Source organism: Protomyctophum bolini (assembly GCF_963924005.1).
Source record: "Protomyctophum bolini genome assembly, chromosome: 21".
Classification (NCBI taxonomy): domain Eukaryota; kingdom Metazoa; phylum Chordata; class Actinopteri; order Myctophiformes; family Myctophidae; genus Protomyctophum; species Protomyctophum bolini.
Window position 1 is genome coordinate 7612828 of NC_137882.1, and position 22647 is coordinate 7635474.

At 40.8% G+C, this 22647-nt stretch overlaps 3 protein-coding genes across 3 annotated transcripts; all 3 read left to right on the forward strand.

Moving 5' to 3' along the window:
- Positions 1-964: 964 nt before the first annotated feature.
- On the forward strand, positions 965-9324 carry cyb5a (cytochrome b5 type A (microsomal)). The gene is made up of 5 exons (XM_080794018.1): positions 965-1394; positions 4422-4550; positions 5542-5571; positions 6381-6415; positions 6718-9324. The coding sequence occupies exons 1-5, from the start codon at positions 1242-1244 to the stop codon at positions 6806-6808; spliced, it is 438 nt and encodes a 145-aa protein (XP_080650144.1). The 5' UTR covers positions 965-1241; the 3' UTR covers positions 6809-9324.
- Positions 9325-10870: 1546 nt separating this feature from the next.
- On the forward strand, positions 10871-17092 carry hus1 (HUS1 checkpoint clamp component). Its single transcript, XM_080794216.1, has 8 exons — positions 10871-11027; positions 12640-12767; positions 12913-13089; positions 13323-13430; positions 13955-14029; positions 14382-14481; positions 14674-14796; positions 16799-17092. Exons 1-8 carry the CDS (start codon positions 10976-10978, stop codon positions 16891-16893), a joined length of 858 nt encoding a protein of 285 aa, XP_080650342.1. The 5' UTR covers positions 10871-10975; the 3' UTR covers positions 16894-17092.
- Positions 17093-18623: 1531 nt separating this feature from the next.
- Positions 18624-20224, forward strand: cga (glycoprotein hormones, alpha polypeptide; the record flags this gene model as incomplete). The annotated part of the gene is made up of 3 exons (XM_080793294.1): positions 18624-18699; positions 19095-19276; positions 20135-20224. The coding sequence occupies 3 exons, from the start codon at positions 18624-18626 to the stop codon at positions 20222-20224; spliced, it is 348 nt and encodes a 115-aa protein (XP_080649420.1).
- Positions 20225-22647: the final 2423 nt, after the last annotated feature.

The window sequence follows — 22647 nt, forward strand, 5'->3', positions numbered from 1 at the left end:
AACACTGCACTGCTGAAAATATAATGTTAGTCGTTTAAACATAAAACCTGTAAATGTGTCGATGTTATTCTAGCAGCAACCTGCTGCTGTTTAGACACTTCCCGCCTCTGCTAAGCAGTTCGTCCCATCGCCCAGAAGGACGCATCGCGGATCGCGCTGTGTGATTGGCTAGTTGGTTGTCAGGCCAACAAAAGTTGTCACAAAGACAAAAAAGGTCAATATAAATTATATAAATAATGATATATAAATACAATTATGAATATATTAACTAGTATTACTTTCCAAAAAATTGAAGGTTCAAAGACAAAAGTTATTATTAAATAATTATTATAATATAAGAAATAAATTAAAATCTACAGAAGATATAAACTGCTATACAGCACAGTAACATCCTGTAGTATATATGTAATATGTAATATATATCACACATTTGCATATAAATTGCCTGGATGTATTTAAGAATATAAAAAGTGACATGGATGCCTGTGTTATTTCAACTGCTTTTATTTAGATAACATTTGTTTGTTTGCTGTAGAGTAGAGACTGTACAAAAGAGAGACAGAGTGTGCTTTGTGTTGTGTGTGTGTGTGTGTGTGTGTGTGTGTGTGTGTGTGTGTGTGTGTGTTCGCGCGTGCGCGCGTACGTGAGAACGTTTGATTTCCTTGAAGTTGAAAGGCGTGCTGAACTAAGTGAACTTGATTGAACCTTTGTGTGTGAATTTAACCCCCTCTCCCATTATGTGATATATCATGTGAACCCGCCCCGCTAGCCAATGAGAGTCCGCTGAGGAATAATCAGAGCGTGACGGAAGAAGGACCAATGAGGCAATGTTTTCTTGGCCGATGAGTTTTAAGGCTGGGACCGAGGCTGCCAATGAGGAGGCTGCGAAGGACAATAGGGGCGGGCGTTAAGTTTTCCGTGTCACAGGAAACCGGAGCAAACACTCAGTCTGACTCTCGACTCTGACGTCTGTGTTTACCAGACAAACAACTATGTGAGAGACATGAAGACAAATAGATAGCGATTGGGAAAATACATATTAGAGAGTAACACAGAGAGAAGACAGAGACAGACACAAAAAGAGGACGAATGAGAGAGAGAGAGAGAGACACACACACACACAGAGTGACAGAGCGGAAGAGAGAGAGGAGAGGACTGGAGAGAAATCAAAAGTGATCGAGTCAGTGAAAGCCCGAGAGAGAGAGTGGGGGAGAGAGAGAGAGAGTGCGATAGAGCGAGCTATGGCTGACACAGAGGAGCTGTCAGACAGCGGTGGTGATGGTGGAGGGGTTAAGTACTACAGGTTGTCAGAGATCGAGGAGCAGAACACCTTCAAATCCACCTGGATGATCATCCACAACAAGGTCCATGACGTCACCAAGTTCCTGGAGGAGGTACGTGACATCACAGCCAGCCAGGGTGAGGGTCATATGGCCAGGGCAGGGGTCTTCTCTTTATTTGGTAACCCCTTATTTGTAGTTTATTTATATATTTTATGACATTTATGGTTTATAATAATTTCTACAATTGATATAAACCTGTGTATATTCAGTCATTTTGGACATAAAGGTATAGGCTACATTTAGGTCTGATGATGCCGTGCATGTTCATTGTTCAAATCATGTATAGGCTACTGTACTCTGTATGTCCCACTATTTTCCAAAGCATATGGTGAAAGGTGTGTGTGTGTGTGTGTGTGTGTGTGTGTGTGTGTGTGTGTGTGTGTGTGTGTGTGTGTGTGTGTGTGTGTGTGTGTGTGTGTGTGTGTGTGTGTGTGTGTGTGTGTGTGTGTGTGTGTGTGTGTGTGTGTGTGTGTGTGTGTGCGTGCGTGCGGCCGGATTTACCCTCCCAAGGGCCCCCGGGCTAGACAAAATTATAGGGCCCCCCCAGGACCGGGAAAAATAATGCGTATTTTGTTTTAATTTTGGGGTACCCAGCCCCCCCAAAAGAAAGAGGGCAGACAGACTAGTTGCTGAATGAATGCAGCCACAGTGCACTAATGCAATTTTTTTAAAGATATCTTTTTGCGGCTTACGCCTTTTTATTGGTTTTTGAAGGGACAGACAGTAGGCTGACAGGAAACGGGAGAGAGATGGGTGGATGACATGCCGTAAAGGCCGTGTCGGGCTCGGGAGTCGAACCCGCGGCACACTGCGACTGGATTACCAGTCGGGTGCCCAGACGGTTACGCCACCGCCTGGGCCACTAATGCAGTTTTACAGTAAAATATTTCACAATGTGCTCTATGAGAGAGAGACACAGAGAAGTCGTATAGACATTGGCAGGGGTTTCCTTAGCTACCCCACAACACAGCGTCACTCTGACAGCAGAGCTCTCAATGTTTTAACCATAATACTAAATATACAATAACTAAACATAAATCTCACTTGAATTGGATTGCAATACTTTACAATTTCAAATCATTTTAGTTTTTTTTTTGGAGCCCCCCCTCCCCAATCGGAGCCCCCGGGCTGCAGCCCACCCTAGCCCAATGGTAAGTCCGCCTTGCACGTGTGTGTATGCACGTGTGTGTACGCACACACACGTGCAAGCGTGCATGTCATAATAAACATCTGTACCTTGAACCTTGCGGAAGGATTAGATCAAATTCCACACAGCTTGGCAGGGTTTTTTGTTTTTGTTTTTCCAACCAATAAATCAATTACAGGGGTGTACATTTTAGTTGAAAACATAATAATATTTAAAAGTAATAAAGCTCTATATTTTGCTTTGACTTTAATAGCAGGTATCTGCACTAAATTTGCAATTTCACATATGTATCTTATCCTGTATCTTGAGTCGTGCTGCTGCTTCCGGCATTATGTGCAAATTGGAAACACGCTGCCAAATAGACCAGTCACCCACGTACGAGAAGAAGAACCAGGTAGCTCCCCCTTCACGCAACCCTATTGGGGTTTTGAATGATGCTTCCAGACCACAAGGGGGTTGTGGCCATCGCTTGCTGCCTGCTTTCTATAACGCATCGAGTGACACACAGGCTGACAGGCAGCCCAGAGCATGCAGGGATGCGCCACGGGATGGTTATATATTTTATAATACATTAGGCTACATAAACGCTGCTGCCGCCTATCAAGGCATTTTATTTACATCATGGTTTTACATTCACCATTGCTGATGAGCGGCGCTTTGTAGGGAGGCTTGTTCATTGTAGGATATCATGTATGGTTCTGCATCAATGTAATAAACATATGCGTTGTGAGCCAACGTGAGCCATGATGTCATACGTTTTGCGGATTCGCCGTTTTGCCTGTTTAGATTGAGACTCGAGGAAACAACGTTCTCAAAGATTTCCAGATTCCAGATTTCTCTGGAAAGTGGTTTCACTTTGTTGCGTTTTCACCTCCCCAAAACGCCGTTCTCGTCTAAAGGGACCCCAGAAAACTAAACTTTATTTTGCCATTTCCTATGAACACTGTTCTCGTATAAAGACCACCTTAGAAAAGTAATCCCCTGTACATAATGTCTTGACAGAAAGTAGTAGTAGATCATAACATGTCTACGGTGGATTTTAATGAAACAAACGCTTTGCAGTTTGAAAGCGGATAATTCAAGCTTTCCCTACACAGCTACATGTTGGTGACTTTGACGTTGTTTAATACAAGCAGATCGCAAATGCAATTTGAATGAATGGTCTTTAGTTTACTCAAGTTAGGGAATAAGAGCTGGTACTTTAGACACGCAAAATACAGCCCTCTCTCTCTGTTAGCTCAGTCAGTTTACAGTTTAACTTCAGTTGTTGAGTCTTCATTGGGACTGCTTCAGATTATTTTGAATATTATTATTATTTAGTCACAAGCTCTTGTTAATAGTTTTCATTGGTTCAATATTTGTAAAAGACACACACACACACACACACACACACACACACACACTTTCAACCTGACCTCCCTAGCTGACTCAATGTAATGCATCCTCCAAACTCTACTCAGATGTGTTTATAATCTACTCAATTCTCACAGATAAACTGTGGCTTCCTCTCACAGCCTGTAACTTCGGGGAAAATGTTACAATTATGAGAAGTCGTAACTCGTTATCTTCTAAGTTTTGCTTTTCAAAGATTTGTATCATAATTGCCTCAAGATGCGCTGTCACAAATCCACCACTGATGGACTCATAAAGAGTTTGTTTTTGTCCCTCAAGCTATTATAGCTCTGAACAAAGACCTGTCTGTCTTCAAACTATGACTCTAACATGACGTTATTTAGTTTGGACAATCATCTCTTTGCACAATGTATTGTGCACTGGCTCAGAACTGTCACTGATCACTACACAATATAAATTACTGCTAGCTTTCGTAGCTGTCGGGCAAAAACCTTCATATTCCACATTTTTATGCTTGTAAAAATGAATGTGCTCTCTCTCTCTCTGTGTGTCTGTGTCTCTCTCTCTCTCTCTCTCAGCACCCAGGAGGAGAGGAGGTGCTGAGGGAGCATGCAGGAGGTGATGCCACAGAGAGCTTTGAGGACGTGGGACATTCCACTGACGCCAGGGAAATGGCTGCCGGAATGGTCATAGGAGAACTGCACCCTGTAAGTGTGTGTCATCTGAATTTGAAAACTGACGGATGTTGTGGAAATATTTTAACAACACAAATCATGTACGGGTACAAAATATTTTCAGATGGGGGTCCACGGCCAAATGCATTTGACAGTTCAGAAACCTGCCCACCACCAGTGACAAAGGGGATTCCTGGCTAATTGAAATTCAAAATTCCCAAACCTGCCTACAGACGATGCAGGTTTCTGAACTGTAGTGTTCACAGAGTGAGTAGAAATGGTGCCATCTTAAAATTGCCATTGTGAAGATAAGGTTGAAAATGGGCATATTTTTTTAATCAGGCCTCAGGTATAAATATAATTGCGTTTGTTGGTTGGTTGGTTGATTGATTGATTGTTAATGTTGCTGTTGTATTGATTGTTCAGAGTCATGAGATACTACACTAGGTTACACCAAGGTTGGTAAATGGTAAATGGTGCATTTATATAGCGCCTTTATCCAAGGCGCTTTACATAGATTGTGCATTACATTCACCCATTCATACACCGATGGCAGCGGAAACCATGCAAGGCACCAACTAGCACATCGGGAGCAATTAGGGGTTCAGTGCCTTGCTCAAGGACACTTCGACAGTAACTCTGGGGGAGCCCGGGTTCGAACTGGCAACCTTGCGGTTCCCATCCAGGCACTCTACCCCTAAGCCACCACCGCCCCGTTTCTGTTTCTGGCTTAGCTTGTGGTTTTGAACATTAATAGGGATTGAAGCGGAGCACTGACTTTGAATCATTCTTCCTTGGCTCCAATAAACTATCACTTCCGTTCCGTTCCGTTTTGTCTTTGTTTAATGTATGACACATACTGTGCCTGTGGTGCCATCAGTACAGTGCATGCACAGGTTGTCTGAGCAGGATACACGTCTGTTGTTTGTCACAAACAAGATAATTCACAACAGCAACGCATCTTGTTTATGTCACAATCCTTCTATCCTCCTAACTCTCTCTCTCTCTCTCTCTCTCTCGCTAGGATGACAGAGCAAAGGCCACCAAACCACCGGTAAGTAGTTGACCTGAGTTCAACTCTTTATGGTGTGATGATGCGGTGCTGTGATGATAGACAGCACACGCACACTGGATGTTTTCCAACAAGGTTCATATGCAGTGGTGGACTTTTACAAATTGTTTTACTTATGTACATAAGTAGTAATACAACAGTGTAGAAATAACTGTTTTAGGCTGTGTATTGTATTCATTTACTTGAGTTAAAGTACAAATTTATCTGCAGAAATATACTTGTATACTAATAGAGTTAAGTTTTTTCAAAATGTGTCAATCCTCCTAAAAATATAGCCGTTCTACAAGCTATAGACAAAGATAAATTTAAAATAGACCACAGTTCAATTTGTTAATGTATATTTTATTTTGTAATATTAATCTAAATCTACATATTTAGTGTCTAGTAACTTTATAATTGCATTAAATAATTTAAGTAGAACAATAAATACAATATTTGCCCCTGAGTTGTAGTGCAGTAGAAGTCTATATAATATTGGACAATTGACACACAATTGAAGTAAATAAAAGTACATCAGAATGGTACTGTTACTGTACAGTGTTCACAGGTTCAAATTCCTCATCTGATCCATTGAAACCATTTCTCTGGAAACTGCCCTTGGTTAAGCTTTGAATATAACTTCACTCATAAACCAACAAACTAAATGGAAAAAGCGGCACTCCAAAATAAAAGATGCAAGACTAGCTCAGATTTCTCATGTTTATTTGAACATGATGTACTATAGCTTGTGTTTTAGTGTACTATAGTGGTAAAATTGTCAGTGTGTGACATCTGTACTGTCTTCCTTCTAGGATATACACGTGACATCTATTGATGACAAAGACAGGTACGTGTACAGTACACACACACACACACACACACACACTCTATTTTAGGTGGGTGCAATAAAGGTTACATTCACAAACTCATGGATATGTCCTCATGATACAACACACATGTCACTCAGCACTCCATGGGCACAAGCTGTGGCAGCTCCGCCATATAGGGCAGCAGAGATGACACACACACACACACACACACACACACCCCATCTGTCTGTCTGTCTGTAAGTTAGTTGGTTAGTACAGCTAAGATGTTGTCTCTCTAGTTGGTTATTAGTGAATTCTCTCTCTCTCCCTTTTCGTCTAGTTGGTGGTCTAGCTGGCTGATCCCAGGCCTGTCGGCGGCCATCGTCACCCTGTTGTACCGCCTGTACAGCATGGATGTGGCCGACCACTGACATCATCAACGCCCGATGCTTCACTATGATGTCATCAGCGGGCGCCTACCACTGCCAATATGTCAAGTAAAATCAAAGACTGACAGCCGCACAGACCAAAAGGACTGCGGAGGGGTACTTCTGTCCACGCCCACTGGCCTTATTTGGTAGAAGCAATGGTTCTTAAACCTTTTTGATTTCAAGGACCACCTACAAATGGGGGTCCATAAAAATGCGGTCCATTCTGTTCCTTTTTCAAACTCAAGGGTTACAGAGCCATAAGGGTCCATCATTTTGGAACCCGACCCCCATCAAGGACGCGGACCCCAGTTTAAGAACCATTGCTTCTAGAATCTAGAGTGTCGAAGGATCTTTTCTCACATAATGATATGCCCAAAATTGAGATCCATTGCCATAGAGCACCGAAGTCCTGACGTCACTGTCAGTAGAGGGCATCAATCCACAGGTTTGTGTATTTTTTATTTGCATTGTAATCTCCATAGGGGGATTTTAGATCGCCTCATGTAAGAACTGTGTTTGAAAAATAAACCGATCACCCCGGCCTTTTCACTCATATGGATATGAAGCATCGACTGAAGGTGGAAATGTACAAATGTACAATTACAAATGTACAAAAAAAAGTGCTTTCATTCATTCCATTCATTCCAAACTGGTTTATTTTTCAAACACAGTTCTTATATTAAGCGAATTAAAATTAACCGTCCTATGGAGATTTCACGGCAAATAAAAAAATACATGAACCTGTGTATTGGCGCCCTCTACTGAAAGTGACGTCAGACTTCGGTGCTCTATTGGAACACAGGTTCTTTCTTTTTACATTCCCTGAAAAATAACTGTTTTGCAGAAACAAAGTTTCCGCCCGACAGCATCATATTGCTAGTTCTGCTGCAGCTCCATCTATATTCTATACTGTAGCTAGCTGCATTTCCACTGCATGGTACAATCGACTCAACTCGACTCACTTTTGACATCAGGTATTTCCTTTTCCACTGCAGATAATGATACAGTTAGCAGCACACATACTGTATACATACAGTACACAGACAGACAGACACACACAGAAAATGACCAGTACAACCGCAGCCACTGAGCAGCTCCACTAGAGCAGTTGGAGGTTCAAGCAGAGATGCATTTTAAAACTGTTTTTAATATTTAATATCATATTGTCTATGTCCCTCAAACGTATTTCTAATGGTTTGAGCCTCAATCACCACTCTGGTATAACCAGTTCATGTGATTTCTTTCTGGCTTCTGAAGCCGTTTTAGCTGCAGAGAGATCCGTACACGTTAGGAGATCCAGGGCTACAAACATTTTCATGGATTAAAGTTCTCAGTCGGTCGCCATGACTGATTTCAGTCTTTGGATAGAAGCCAGCATGTACTCTGTGGAAGCATATTGCACACCAATCGCGTAATAGCCTATCTAGAAGCTCACAATGTGTCGCACATGTTCAGAAGAATCTTGAATAATGGTCTTGCATATTTCATAACGGCAAAGGTTAAAGCGTCAATCGAGTCGAGTTGAATCGTTACCATATCGTGGAAATTCACCATGCACCATGCAAATGCAAATGTCTACAATACACTAATGTTTAACCAACCAATCATTTCGTATTTCACTAATGAAGTAATGTTGCTTTGTTGTTCTCGTTTCATTTACATACTGAGATTTATATTTGAATATGCTTTATATGGTAATAATTTGTTTTGCATCGCTACACTGAATTTGTATTTTGAAAAATACTGATGGATGCATTTGTAGAAATGCAATGAATGTACAATTTCTTGCTATGTATCGTATCTTTGTATCTGACTGTAATAGTTTATTTTGTACTGAATACAGACATTCAATCACTGAGTCAAATGAGATTTTATTTGTGACAGTAACTAATGTAAATGAATTACTCGAGAACTCAAACATTTTACTTGTTACTCCACTACAATTATTTGAAAACTTCAGTTCCATGATCTTCAGAGATCATGGATTTCACAATGCCATGCCAGACTTCCCGGTTCTTCATTGACATCCCCAGTTCCTGCTTACTGATGCATGTGTCCCTAGCGATGACATCAGGGAACGACAGTTTTCTTTTCTACCTCTGGTCTGGTTTGAGGCAGGATTCCAAAGAAGAAGGGAAGATATAACCTCATTGTCAGCTCTGTAGCAGTGGCCGGCAAACTGTTCAGTTACAAGTTACTTCACAGATTTAGATTATATAACTTATAAAACGACTCTGATTATAAGATGATCCCCATTTTTCAAGACTCATTTGTGGAAAAACAATAGTCTAGTCCCTGATTATAATACGACTCTGTTTTTTTTAGGATATTTCCATTGGAAAAAAACCTCTTATATTCAAGCCAATAAGGTAATGCCATAATCCATCACAAGAGTGTCGCACAAAAGTAGGGAAAATAGCAGATCTAATGAGCTTGTAGAGCAGTTATTTTCACTATTTTAAATATATTCTAAAAAAGGAACGGTTTTGGGACATAGAAGGCTTCCACCCAACAACAACAACGATATATTAATCTAATGCATTGGTACAGCTACAGTCATTTTGAAGTGGGATCAGCTCAAGGTGACAACACTAGGGTTTCACGATATTAGGAAAACGTGATATGAGATAACTGTTGAATATTGTGATGTTTACTTGTGATAAGTAGCATATTGAATTATTTTAACAGAAACCCAGACAATGGATAGCTTACTTACTACAGTATGCGCACTGAAAAACCTGCTATATATCTATCTTAGAAATACGTTTTCTCACTGCTCCGCCAAAAAAATTTCTTCTAAAATAACATCCTTTATACCTGGATTGTAGAAATGAATATGAATGAATAAAAGTTAAATAATCTCTCTTGTGATATGTAAGTCTTGTGATTTATGTATATTGCACTTGTCTATTGCAATGACAATTCATTTCCAGTAGCCTATATTGTGCAGCACAGCAGATGGCACATAATGGCTTCATAATGAAAATGATTCAAAGCAAAATCATATTTCCACAGAGCTGTTTTGAGTTTATTGTGGGATGTAATGTCAATAATTAAATGTACTATCCTACGAGCATATAAAAAAGGGAAAATGCTACTTGACAACAACGCAGACTGGCTGTCATGTTTTTGTTACTTAGGCTTGTTTTGATTTGTTTTTCTTCTGTTCCACAAGGTTAAAAATGTTAAGTGTTAGCTTAACTCTATAGCTCTATATACTGTACTGAAAGTATGTGCTGCTATAAAGCGTTGGTTTCCCTGTCTGTCCAGTTCTTTAATAAACAGAAAATACTACATTTTTAATTCACAATATCAATTTCATACAATCAAGAGAGAGAGCTGATGCAGGATAAACAGGTGAAATTGAAAGTGATGAAACAGAAATGAGCAGATACATTTGGAACTGGAACACTATAAAATGTAAGCTGATAAATGGGTCCTCTTTTCTCTAATCTCAAGTCTAAACTCTGGGGGCCACAGTGGCTCAGGGGGTAGAGCAGCGGTGGCCGAACGGTTTGCGGAGCGGTCTTGATATCGGAAGGTCGCTAGTTCGTATCCCCGGACCGGCACGTTAAAATTACCACCACTGAAGTGCCCTTGAGCAAGGCATTGAACCCCTACCATGAAATGTTCTATGAGCATTTGACTGGCAGTCAAATGCCAGTTCTATGACTGGCCTGATAAGCTGGTGGGTGACTAGTGCCTACTGCCTAGTTCAGGTTTCACACAATTGACAAATAGTCAAATACCTCCCTCTAGTGAGTGTAATCGATATTGCATAATTTCCTTTCAATCTAATTTGCTTGTGTGTATTACTGGTGGAGGCTAGCCTCGGTCCCAGCCCAGGCTTACTTATCTGCGAAAAGCAGAAGGTTTATTTCTTTAATTACATTTATTTATTATTATTATTTATTTTTTATTATTATTATTCGTGGACTTTTATTATTTTTTGGCTACGTCACAGAAGCGGAGCCACCGTGAGGAGGAGGAACCAATGTTCTACAGCTCTTGTGGTCGTTGTTTCTGCCGGATGTTAAGTAGGAACGGAACGGAATTGGTGTGGCTTCAAAATTAAACCCGCCGATAACTTCTGAAAGAATACTATTAAATGCTTAGAATCACATTTATATTTTAATTATGATTAAAACGGATTAACCACAATTCAAAATGAAGTTCAGAGCCAAAATGATCGACGTGGGATGTTTGGGTCACTTCACGCGTGAGTTATTACTTATTACGATGTTTATTGTGATTTCTGATGTGAACACTGGCGAAGGGCTTACATATGTTTAATTAAACATGTATTCTTATCTTAAAGTTATTAAGATAAAATAAGATTATTGGCAGTTAATATAGATGTGGGCCCTATTGTAAACAAGTGTAATGCTTTATGGTGTCGTCCACTCACTGTTAAACAGTTTTTGTATTGAGTTGTACTGTACTGTAATTCTGCAAACTGTTAATAAATCAATCAATCAATGTGTTGACCATGTAGACTAGAGAGAGTCTGAAGAATGAGTCTTGAATCTCATAAAAGACAGTTCTCTGTTAATCCTAGCCCTAGAACGGCTCTTGTTGTTACATACAGTATGTACAGTATTTCACATACAGAGCCATAGTACACCCTCGTATTTTGTGGTAGAACTCTAACGAATGCGGCATAAATGTGATAAATGCTCCGTTTGTACTCACCCATTAAATAATTCCAAAGACGTGGTGTGAAAAATGGTCCTCTAGTTTTATATCCATGTGAAAGTTCTGGCACAAAACGCGTATTTAGTGAATTATCTCCACTTTTTCAAGAGATGCACACGGACGCCTTTCTCTCCGGGCGAGGGGGGGGGGGGGCCGGAGTGATAGTTGAACCTTCCTGTTGTTTACCGCAGACGTCATCACCAATTGACCAGGGAAACACAAAAGTTTGCGGTCACACAATTGGCAGGTGCTTTGCGATAGGTGCTGGGTAATTAATCACACCACCTGCCAATAATTTCGCATAATAACCACCTGAAAATTTACGAAGTATAATTAAATGATCACAGGCATTCTAGGTCTATGTTAATCCTACACATTCACAGATGGACATTATGCTGTTTTACTACAAATTGTGTAATTAAATCATTACCATGGTTAACTCTAAGCTGTATAATGCAACAAACACGACTGACTTTCTCAGTGACATGTATTTAATACCCATTTTGACTTACAATTTAGGCATTTAGCAGACAGAGCGATTTACATAAGCAAGAACAATACATAGTAATACATGATACATAGAAATGCATCAAATACATAGAAATTGTCACCAATAATCATAAACAACTATACTGTCTAACAGTAGTTGTAGTTGGTCTTTAGCCCATTAACCCATTCTGAACGGGAACCCATTTTGGTGCTAGCATCATGTTAATGCTTTAGCTATTGATAAATAGCAGATCTACAAGCTCATAGCGCGCCACCGAGTGGCGCGCTACGAGCTTGTAGGTCTGCTATTTTTGAAAAATCGAAGAACGACTGACATTTTTTTAATCTGATCTCAGGTCAGAATGGGTTGATCAGACCAGTGTGTGTGTCCAGTGGAAACCTCGTATGAATCTGATCTCAGGTCAGAATGGGTTAAGACCTGAGGCCGATTCTACAAATGCCTTCTAAACCAGTAATTCTCGAACCTTTTCGTGCCAGGCACGGACACCCAAATTAATATATATATTTGGCCGCGGATCCCCATCTGAAAATCTTTTGTGCCAGGGGCAGATATACAGTATACAGTACACGCATATAACGCTAAAATCTATGAGTTAAAGTGCTTCTTTCTCATTTGTAATTGGCAGGTGTCGTCAACACAATCGCCAAGCTGACCAAGTCGTGTGTGCTGAGGATGACTCCTGACAACCTGTTCTTCATCCTGTCCGGTAAAGTGGACAGTGGAGGGGTCGGCATGTGGTGTGAACTGTTGCAGGTAAACTGTACACAATGACGAAAAGGGTATACTTGTTTTGTGTTTTGCATTCACTTGGTTTTAAAACTATTCGCACAAATAGCAAATTAAACTCTTCCCCCTCCCTCCCTCTCTTCTCCTCTCTGTCTCTCCCTGTCTCCCCCAGGCCAACTTCTTTGATGAGTACCAGTTGGAGGGTGTCTCTCCGGAGGCCAATGAGATTTGCCTGGAGCTGGCGCCAGAGAACCTGTCCCGGGCTCTGAAGACGGCTCAAAGCGCCAAGTCAGTCAAGATCAAACTGACCAAGAAGCACTGTCCCTGTCTCACCATCGCTGCCGAGCTGGTGAGAGAATACTGTTCATTTAAAGGCATAGTATGAAACACTGGAGTATTGATTTTTATTGATTTTTAATAATCAATTAAAATGATTAATTCAATGAATTGTTGCACTCGTGGCTAAAACCCACAACTTGCATGTCGTGCCCGAAATTCAAACCCTACGTGTGAGACCAAAGTAAGCAACTAGGCATGATTGGTGTGATGTTTAGTGAGTGATTGGTGTGATGTGTCCTGCAGCCCACCATGTCCAGCATCAGTCGGGTGGTCACTCATGACATCCCAGTGGACGTCATCCCCAGACGACTGTGGAATGACTTCAAAGAGCCCTGCATGCCCGACTTTGATGTAAGACATTCTAATTTATATAAGCACACATATGTAGTGCAATAGAGTTTTTATAAGATGATCTACTTTATAAGCACCCTGTATGGAATGGATGTAGTGTTCATGTCAATTACGTGCTGCAGTGCCAACCTCCGCTAAGTGTCGACATGTCTCTCAATGTTCCGAGTTTTGAGCATTCATACCGTCTGTGACTCAACGACATGACGGCGTTGCCACATATCGTAATCAGGGAAGAGGATGTGGTCGTGTGCGTCTTCCCAACCAATCACAAAACGTAACATTTTATGAAGGTGTCTGCAACCTTTCAGTCTTTGCGAAACACAGTGTAATGCTAACATTACACGGGCACTGTCTATCACCTTGTGTTTCTGACTGAATAGTAATACCTACACATTTTATGTATTTTTATATCTGCTGCTAGAAGAGTGAGGAACTCTGTCTGTATTACACACTTTATAGGCCATACATACTACATATATTTGATATTATAATAAATAATTGGGGTATCCTGCTTTTTCTTGCAGGTCAGTATTTATCTGCCTCCACTGAAGACCATGAAGAATGTTGTAGACAGAATGAAGAACCTCTCCAACTTCCTGGTAGGGAATGACTTGTTAGTATAAACTACCTGTTAGTATGGGATAACTTCCTGTCTATGTGGGAGTCGGGTATTGTGATTCTCAAACCAGCTGTCCTCAAAACGTATACTTACTGTTCACTGTAACATAGAAATTCAAGAGCAAGAGCCCAGCTCTCCATGCTTCTATTACACTGGCACTATCACGTCATGTATATGACACGGAATTGTAGCTTGTAGATATTGTCTATTTTCGGTGCGTGATAGTGTCATACAGCGGAGCATAAACTGGACATTAGGAATATAGTAGTATTCAGCATTATGTAAAATGAGCTTATGTCATGGATTTAATTTTGTGTGTGCGTGCGTATCAGGTCATTGAGGTCAACATGAACGGGGAGATGAACTTGAAGATAGAAACAGACTTGGTTTCTGTCACCACTCACTTCAAAGACCTTGGGAACCCTTCCTGGGGTAAATACACTGCATGCACTTATTTTTTTATACTTTGTTGTACAATGGTGTCATGAAATAGGGATTGATTTTTTAAAATAAGTAATTTAGTTCCGCACGCTTGACTTCCTCCTCACGCTGGAGACACATCACTCCAATGAACTGCAGTGGCCAGTGAGGCATTTATTTATTTTAATATCTATGGTTTTGTAGGTGAAGCAGGCTCTCAGTGTCAGAGAAGGGACCCAGAGGAGATGGTGTGGACCAGGGTGGACATCAGGAAACTCCAACAGTTCCTGGTGGGCCAGCAGGTCAACCCCACCAAAGCCATGTGCAGTAAGTAAAAGTGAAAACACACACACGCACACACACAAACAAAAGGCTTGTTTGCATTTTGGTCCACTGAACACCAGCCTCTCCACCCACACCGTTGACTCGCACTATTTTCCAATGCCTCCGCTGTACAGTCCGTGCAACGGATGCTCTGAAAACGATACCAACGGCAGATGGGAGTATCATCTTTGTAGATTGAAACTTGAAAGTTACTGTGTTTTGAATGTATATATTTATTTTAATTAAAATATGGACAGTTTCTTCGCAACACACATACACACATAGTATTAATGTACTGTTCTTGTGTGCCTGTTCTAACCAATAGATGGCAGTAGTTTACACTGAATCACATCATATTATGCTGATGTCCCTCTACCTGTCCTGCAGACTACTTACAGTGATTTATTCATTATTAAGGAAAGGTGCAGTTTCTCTCAACAGTGTCAGTCTCATGGCCTTCTTTAGTCACCACTGCCCATGCAAGGGGTTTGTTGAAACTCTTCATGTCTGTAGTTAAGGTTACAGCTTATATGTAAGTATAGGAAAAAGAAAAAGTACTGTAGTATACAGTAGAAACAAGGCAAAAGAAAAGACAAGATGCATCAAAAAACAATAATACTGCAGAGGTATACTGGACCATTACAAAAGTTAGATACAAATGCATCGTATTCCATTCCAACTATGTGATATCAATATGCTTTTGCTGGCAGCGTTGCAAGTGTTTTAAAATTAAAATGGGACAATAAAGCTCAAAATGCATTATGTTGTGAGCTTGTAGATCTGCTAACACTCTTGGATGACGGAGTAAGGAGGGAATTAATTTATGAAAAAACATAAAAAGTTGCAATATGGAGAAGTAAGGTTTCTGCCAAACAGCAACAATTTTATAATAATAATAATAACTTCATTTATATAGCACCTTTAAAAAAAAGTGCAATAGAGGTGAGGTTTTAGAAGAGATTCAAAAGAGGACACTGAGTTCGCCTGCCTGAGGTCCCCAGACAGTGAGTTCCACAGCCGAGGGGCCCGTACAGCAAAAGAGACTTTGGAACCTTCAATAAGGCTTTGCTCGATGATCTGAGGCCGCGGCCTGGCTTATAGGTTGTTAAAATATCACAGATATAAGCAGAGGTCTGACCATTTAGGGCTTTAAAAACAAGCAATAAAATCCTAAACCTCACGGGTAACCAGGGAAGGACTGGTGTAATGTGCTCACTTCTCGAGTCAGGAGCCTGGCGGCTGCGTTCTTTATCAGTTGCAGTCTTTGGATGTTTCGTATACTGATACCTGAATAAAGTGCATTATAGTCAAATCTGGGGAGATAAACGCATGGATGACTTAACTACCATGTTCAGTTGGTCACCTGGATATCAAAAGATAGCTCAGGGTCAAACATGACACCAAGGTTACGGGCCTTTTTTGTCAAACTTCTGGAGAGGATACCTAGACCGAAGTGAGATTTCCGGCTGTTTGTGTGTCTGGGCAGGAGGGGGTGAATATTTCAGATTTAGATTAATTTTTTAAAAGTTTTCAGCCATTTCTTGAGGTCATTGAGGCAGGCCTCAATACAGGTGACGTCAGTGTGACCAGGCTTCATGGGGACATATAAATTGTTACGCATGTTGTCCGCGTAACAATGGAAGATTTTAGGAAGGACCGTATCAAATCTGACCTCATGCATTGCCACCATTGGCCTGCCGTACAGAAAAAAGAGAGGAATGTCTCGATCGCTCGTACTATAATCACTACCGATTAAACATGTGCAGGTCGTCCAATGATCCATGGGTCGGCAGTTCGAATCCCGGCTCCTCCTGTCCACATGTCGAAGTGTCCTTGGGCAAGACACTGAACCCTACATTGCCTCCAATGAGTTGGTCGGTGTGAGCTTGCCACCATTGGTGTGTGAATGTATGAATGAATGAACCATTGTAAAGCGCTTTGAGCACTTGGAAAAGTTGATTATTATTATTATTATTCTAACCTTCTAACATCCTGTCCTCCTCAGATGTCGTCCATAAGGGGATTCTCCACCTCATCCTCCTACATGAAGATGTGTCTCTGCAGTACTTCATCCCTGCTGTGTCCATCAGCACATCCTGAGATCTCTCACACACAGAGGCCAACATGCATACTTGTATTACTGTACTTGAGGGCCAAATGTCCCCAGTACTATACAGTAGAATAAAATATTGATGTCCTCACAAGTACTGTAATACTGTGTGTGTGTGTGTGTGTGTGTGTGTGTGTGTGTGTGTGTGTGTGTGTGTGTGTGTGTGTGTGTGTACTATTTCGATACACAGTACTTCCTGATGACTGACTTGAACAAGATGACAATGTACATTTTATGTAGAAGCAATAAATTCTACATTGTGTGTTTGTATGATCTGTAGATTTCTTGGAAGAACTAGAATTAATAGTCTACTCAGGGAGCCAGCGTAAAGCTTTAAGAACTGGAGTGATCTATGTTAGATTAAAAATGTATAAACCAAATAGCGAATTTACAATCTCACAATGTGTTGCTTTAGAATATTCTGTACTGTTGTGAATTATCCAATCTCCTGATTGTGTTTTTGGGTGGATAAATCTTTACTCATTATGAGTAAGTGCATCTGCCCACCTCCCAACAGTTTAAACATCATGGAGGAATATGAATTCCCTCTTACCGTAATGTATTTACTGGCACTGGAACCTACGTATTGGTTGCTCTGGTGATAAAGCCTTGACTTAAGAATACTGTAACTCAATATGTGTGAAGGACGAGACACGCGTTCACTGACAGTAAAAGGGGTTTGGGGATTAGAAGTATTATGACACTCATAATCCTAAAGTTGGCCATTGAAGATCCAATTGGTAAAATTAAATGAACTAATAACTATAAAAAGGCACAAGACAAAGTAGGCCTATAGCCTATTCACATTTTCCTAGATTTGTTTTAAACCTAGTCAAAAATATAAAAGGCTTCAGTGGTTAATGTATGTTTTGTAATAATATATAATATATTGTGGAGTAAAAAAGTGCAATATTTGCCCATGAGATGTATTGGAGTAGAAATGTGTAGGCTATTGGAAAACGGACATATTCAAGTAACATACATTGAAGTACCTCAACATTGTACTTGAGTATACAGTGGCCTACTGTCACTGTTATCTGGGCTTGTTTTCCCCAATTCATGGTATTAGGAGGAGGCGGCCAATGAGATCACTGATAAGGTTGGATTGTTTTAAATCTTATTTCCAGCAGAGTAGATGTAGACCGATGCATGCCGGTATAAAAGCTCACAGGTTGAGGCAGGCTTCACTGGCTTCAAGACCTTCGGCGCAGTGCAGACACAAGGAAGGGGTAACCTTTTGCCATTGTCTTCGTCCAATTTGTTAGTATGTTATGTCTTTTTTCCAGACATTGACCATATTTCACATGCTTTCATCTCTATCTCTCTTTGTGGTGTTACGGTAATTTGATGGTCTCTCTGTATATGCGCTATGTTGTATTAAGATAATTTAATTCTCTATGTATGTGATATTAACGTAATGTAATTGTCCCCTCTAAATCTGTATGTGGTATTACAGTAGTTTAATTGTCCCGCTGTATGTGGTAATACGGTAGTTTAATTGTCCCTCTGTATGTGGTATTACAGTAGTTTAATTGTCCCGCTGTATGTGGTAATACGGTAGTTTAATTGTCCCTCTGTGGTATTACGGTAATTTAATTGTCCCTCTGTATGTGGTAATGTGGTAGTTTAATTGTCCCTCTGTGTGGTGATGTAGTAGTTTAATTGTCCCTCTGTGGTATTAAGGTAATTTAATTGTCCCTCTCTAAATGCAGTGATCATGATGACATCAGTGAAATCAACTCTGCCTCTCCTGGTGTTGCCCTTCATTCTGTACATAGTGTACGCCCAAACCAACAGTAAGAGTTCTTAATTGTTTATCAATCATATATTTATCACACCTAGTTGTTTACATCCTCTCTTCTCGTGGAATACTACAAAAGGCCTACCGTTGCCGTCGGGCAGAAATAACCTCTTTATCTCTTTATTTCTTCTTATTATTATTTCTTCTTATTTCTTTCTTTTTTGTAAATTAACGCCCTACTTGATACTGCAGCGTCACACAAAGGCATCATTGTAGATATGCTACTATTGCAATGTTGGGATTTGAATGCTTGTGATGCCTGTGATGTGACAAATACATTTGATTGTGATGGGGACTCCCTCTGTGGAGATTATCTGAAGAATGTACTGACTGTACACTGCAAAAGAATGATTCCCCATCCAGATTGTGATTTTGATTTCCCGCATGCAGAGCCCTGTGGATGTGAACTCCAGGTGAACAGAACGTATCCGGGGTTTGTTGATATTGAGGTTTACCAGTGTCACGGATGCTGCTTCTCCAGAGAATACCCCACACCCATGGACAAGAAGATGAGTGGCGGAAAGAACTTCACTTTAGAGGCAACGTGCTGCATTCCAGAAAATGAGACGCAGGTACAGTAAAAATCAATTTCTTCTCAAAGTATAGGGTCCGGGGACCCCCAATTAAGGGCCCTTGAGTGGGTTCGGGAGTCAGACCCCAACAAAATAGATCACAACCACTTTGGATATTCAAAAATAGCCAATCTAATGTACAAGCTCACAATGCTGTGAGCACGTATATCTGCTTTTTCTTCTTTTTTAACATTTTGGAAAACATAAATGTTTATGTAGAATAATTTAACGTAACTCTTCTCTTGCCCCTGGCACAAAATAATTTCAGATGGGGGTCTGTGTGGCCAGATAGTAAATAGGCCTACATATAATTGTACATGGGCTATTGTCAGATAGACGTGGATTTTAAAGGGGCTAAAGTGATCATTTTCATGCTATATTAAGTCATTTTGCTGGGGAACCCAACAGCTTTACTGCTGTATTTATAGGAATTGAGGCACCTGGGCTAGAGTAATTCTTTAGGCTTAGGGTCATGCGGCAAGCCGCACAGGTGTTTTGTCCGAAGAATTCTGGCGGGATTGTATACTAAATACCGGTATGCAATAACTAAACACAAATCTCACTTGAATTGGATTGCAATACTTTACAATGTCATCATTAAAGGCTGCAGCACAGTGGTGAATTCAGCCATTATGTATAGCATTGCGCAGAAGCGGGGATTGAACCCGGGCTTTCCACTCGCCAGACCAACGCGCAACCTGTCGTGCCAATAGGGCTGAGCCCGATGGGCAGGGCGGTTGCGGGCTGGGTCTTGGCTGGGGGCTACAATTACATGGAGTTTTAAAGGACTGTACAGTATACTGTATGTGTTCTTGTGCAGAGGACTCTGTTCTGAAGTCTCCTGCTGGTGTCTTTCAGATTATGGTTCCAGATATGCCAGAGAATGACTTCATCTACAACCACACAGGCTGCCATTGCGGCACCTGCACAGACATCAAAGAATTCTGATACCGGTTGCGGACCCATTGTTATGGGTCACGAGTAAATATCCATTTATTTTTTGTTTTCTGCATTTCGTTTTTAATGATTATCCTATTATTACTCTGTTAAACACATTCAAGAAGTAAAAATAATTAATTAAAAACAACTTCAAACATCTCTCATAATGATTTCATAAATTAATAATAAAAATTAAAGGGATATTAAGAAGTGGTGAAATGTGGTAAAATGTCTCTTTTGGGTTTCGAGCTAAAAGGTTTGCGAACCAGTGAACCAGGAGGTGGAAGAAGTACTGAAAGTATGAATTCTACAATATAAAAATAATACTACGTTATTTAGTTAAAGTACAAAAGTATTTCACTACCAACGCCTCGATGATTATCGCTCGACTGCCTTGAAAACGGCGGAGGTTTTCCACCATGATGTGAATTGCATTGTTTAAAGTGTTTGTTTGCATTGGCACGCCTGTATGGGTAACTTGTGAGAGACAAATCTCTGATTGACAAACATAGCATGTGTTCCACTGTCTAATTGAATGTAAGTTAACCGAACGTAAGCACTTTTATTGTCAATTACGGCTGCCTTCCATGTCAACAGAACCCACTTTGAGAACCACTGGGTTGCTATATGCAACAAGCCCGTCTCTGTTTAAATCAATCTTCTTGTATTGATAACTTTGTTTGGAATGTGTTTATAGTGTGATCTTATAAATAGTTTGAAGCTGCACTGTAGATGTAGTTCAAGTCATTAAAAGTATTTGCTTAAACTGACCAAAGTCTTCAATTCTTTCTCCAATGTTATCTTCTTTGTTTATTTGTACCCCATTTACGCCCAGTTTAGCCAATTAGTTCCTCCCCACACACATTTCTGTTTGTTGTCACTGCTGTTGTATACTGACTCACCTGCCAGCGAGGAGGAGCCCCAACCGGGAGGACGTAGACTAGAGCCTCTGGCCCACTCCTCCCACCCCATCACTCCCTGCTGACAGTCCGTAGGAGTATGTGTAGCGGACCCAGCTGGCCAATAAGGTTGAAGACTGACTGATGATTTTGACTGATACTTTATTTCAAAATTCACCGTAGAAACTGAGAAAGGATAAATATACATAACATAAGTAAATCAATAAATCCATAAACAAACACAGCACAGGTTGAGACATATGCATATACAGTAGACCTAAACCAAAGCATAAATGTTCACATGAACCAATAATTAAAGTTAATCACGGTTTACCTTTTACTGTGAAACCTAACTCAAAACCCCTTTGTATCAACCATGACAAACCCCACAACAATAAGCCCATCAAATTCATAAGCAGTGAAAATACAAGATATGACAAATAAAAGTATTAACCTTGTTCCCCTTCCAGCTAGGCGCTAATAAAGTGGCATGTGCAGTTTGTTCCAGGGCTCTTGGCCATCCGTCCTTAGTTCCTTCCTTGACAAACTTCTCCATGTGTTGCCATTCCTTCTCATGGCAGTATCCGTTCCTCAATTCTCTTACCACTGAGGTTGACAGGTGGCATTTATGATCAAGTGCTGCTATCTGCAGCCCCATCCTGGGCGTTGGCCTCACAGGCACAGGTGAACTTGATCATTTCAATTAAACTGATTTGGCCCTGTGGGCAGGAAACCCTTACAATGAAAGCCCTGGAGAACTGACTTGGGGCAGGAAACACGTCAAAATAAAAGCTCAAAGAAAACACAAATGAATCATGGAAACAGCCCTGTGGGTCCGTTACAGTATGTGTAGTGAAAAATATCACCATCCCCTCCCGGCTTCCCTCCCTCGAACATCGGCCAATTCATGTGCTCGTACAGACAATCGGCAAAGATGCACCACAATGGATTCAAACCATGGACTAAAATAATTTAAAAATCAATCCCAAAGGCGGGTGAAAATGGAGGAATGTAGTGATGCTAAAACTGGAGTAACAAGTCTAAAGGCCTATTCATAGTCCGGTTTTTGGTGAAACACATCTCTCTGTTTTTTGACTAACCATAGAAACGGTGGTCACCTCTTCACCGAAAACTTGACTACGAATAGGCCGTAGCGTCTCCACACTGCAGATGGGGGACTCTGGGTGAAATGGGGTGACTGACCTAGCAGGTTCTACAGAATACTATTTATAGACCTCTGAGTTGATTTAAGACTGACCACTGACCCATGATGATGACACACACAGTGTGTTTGTTCATTAACCAACTGAAACACGCACACACACACACACACACACACACACACACACATGGTGCGTGCATGCATGCTTTGGGGCGACTTATTATTGTCAGTATTGGCTGCTGGGAGTCTTTTCAATGTGACCCTTGGGAGATGGATTTCTGAGGTGGATTTCTGAAGTGGAGCACACCTACCATCACTTAGATACCCAAGCTGTGATACTCATGTTAGTGGTGCCCTGGATCCAACCAGAC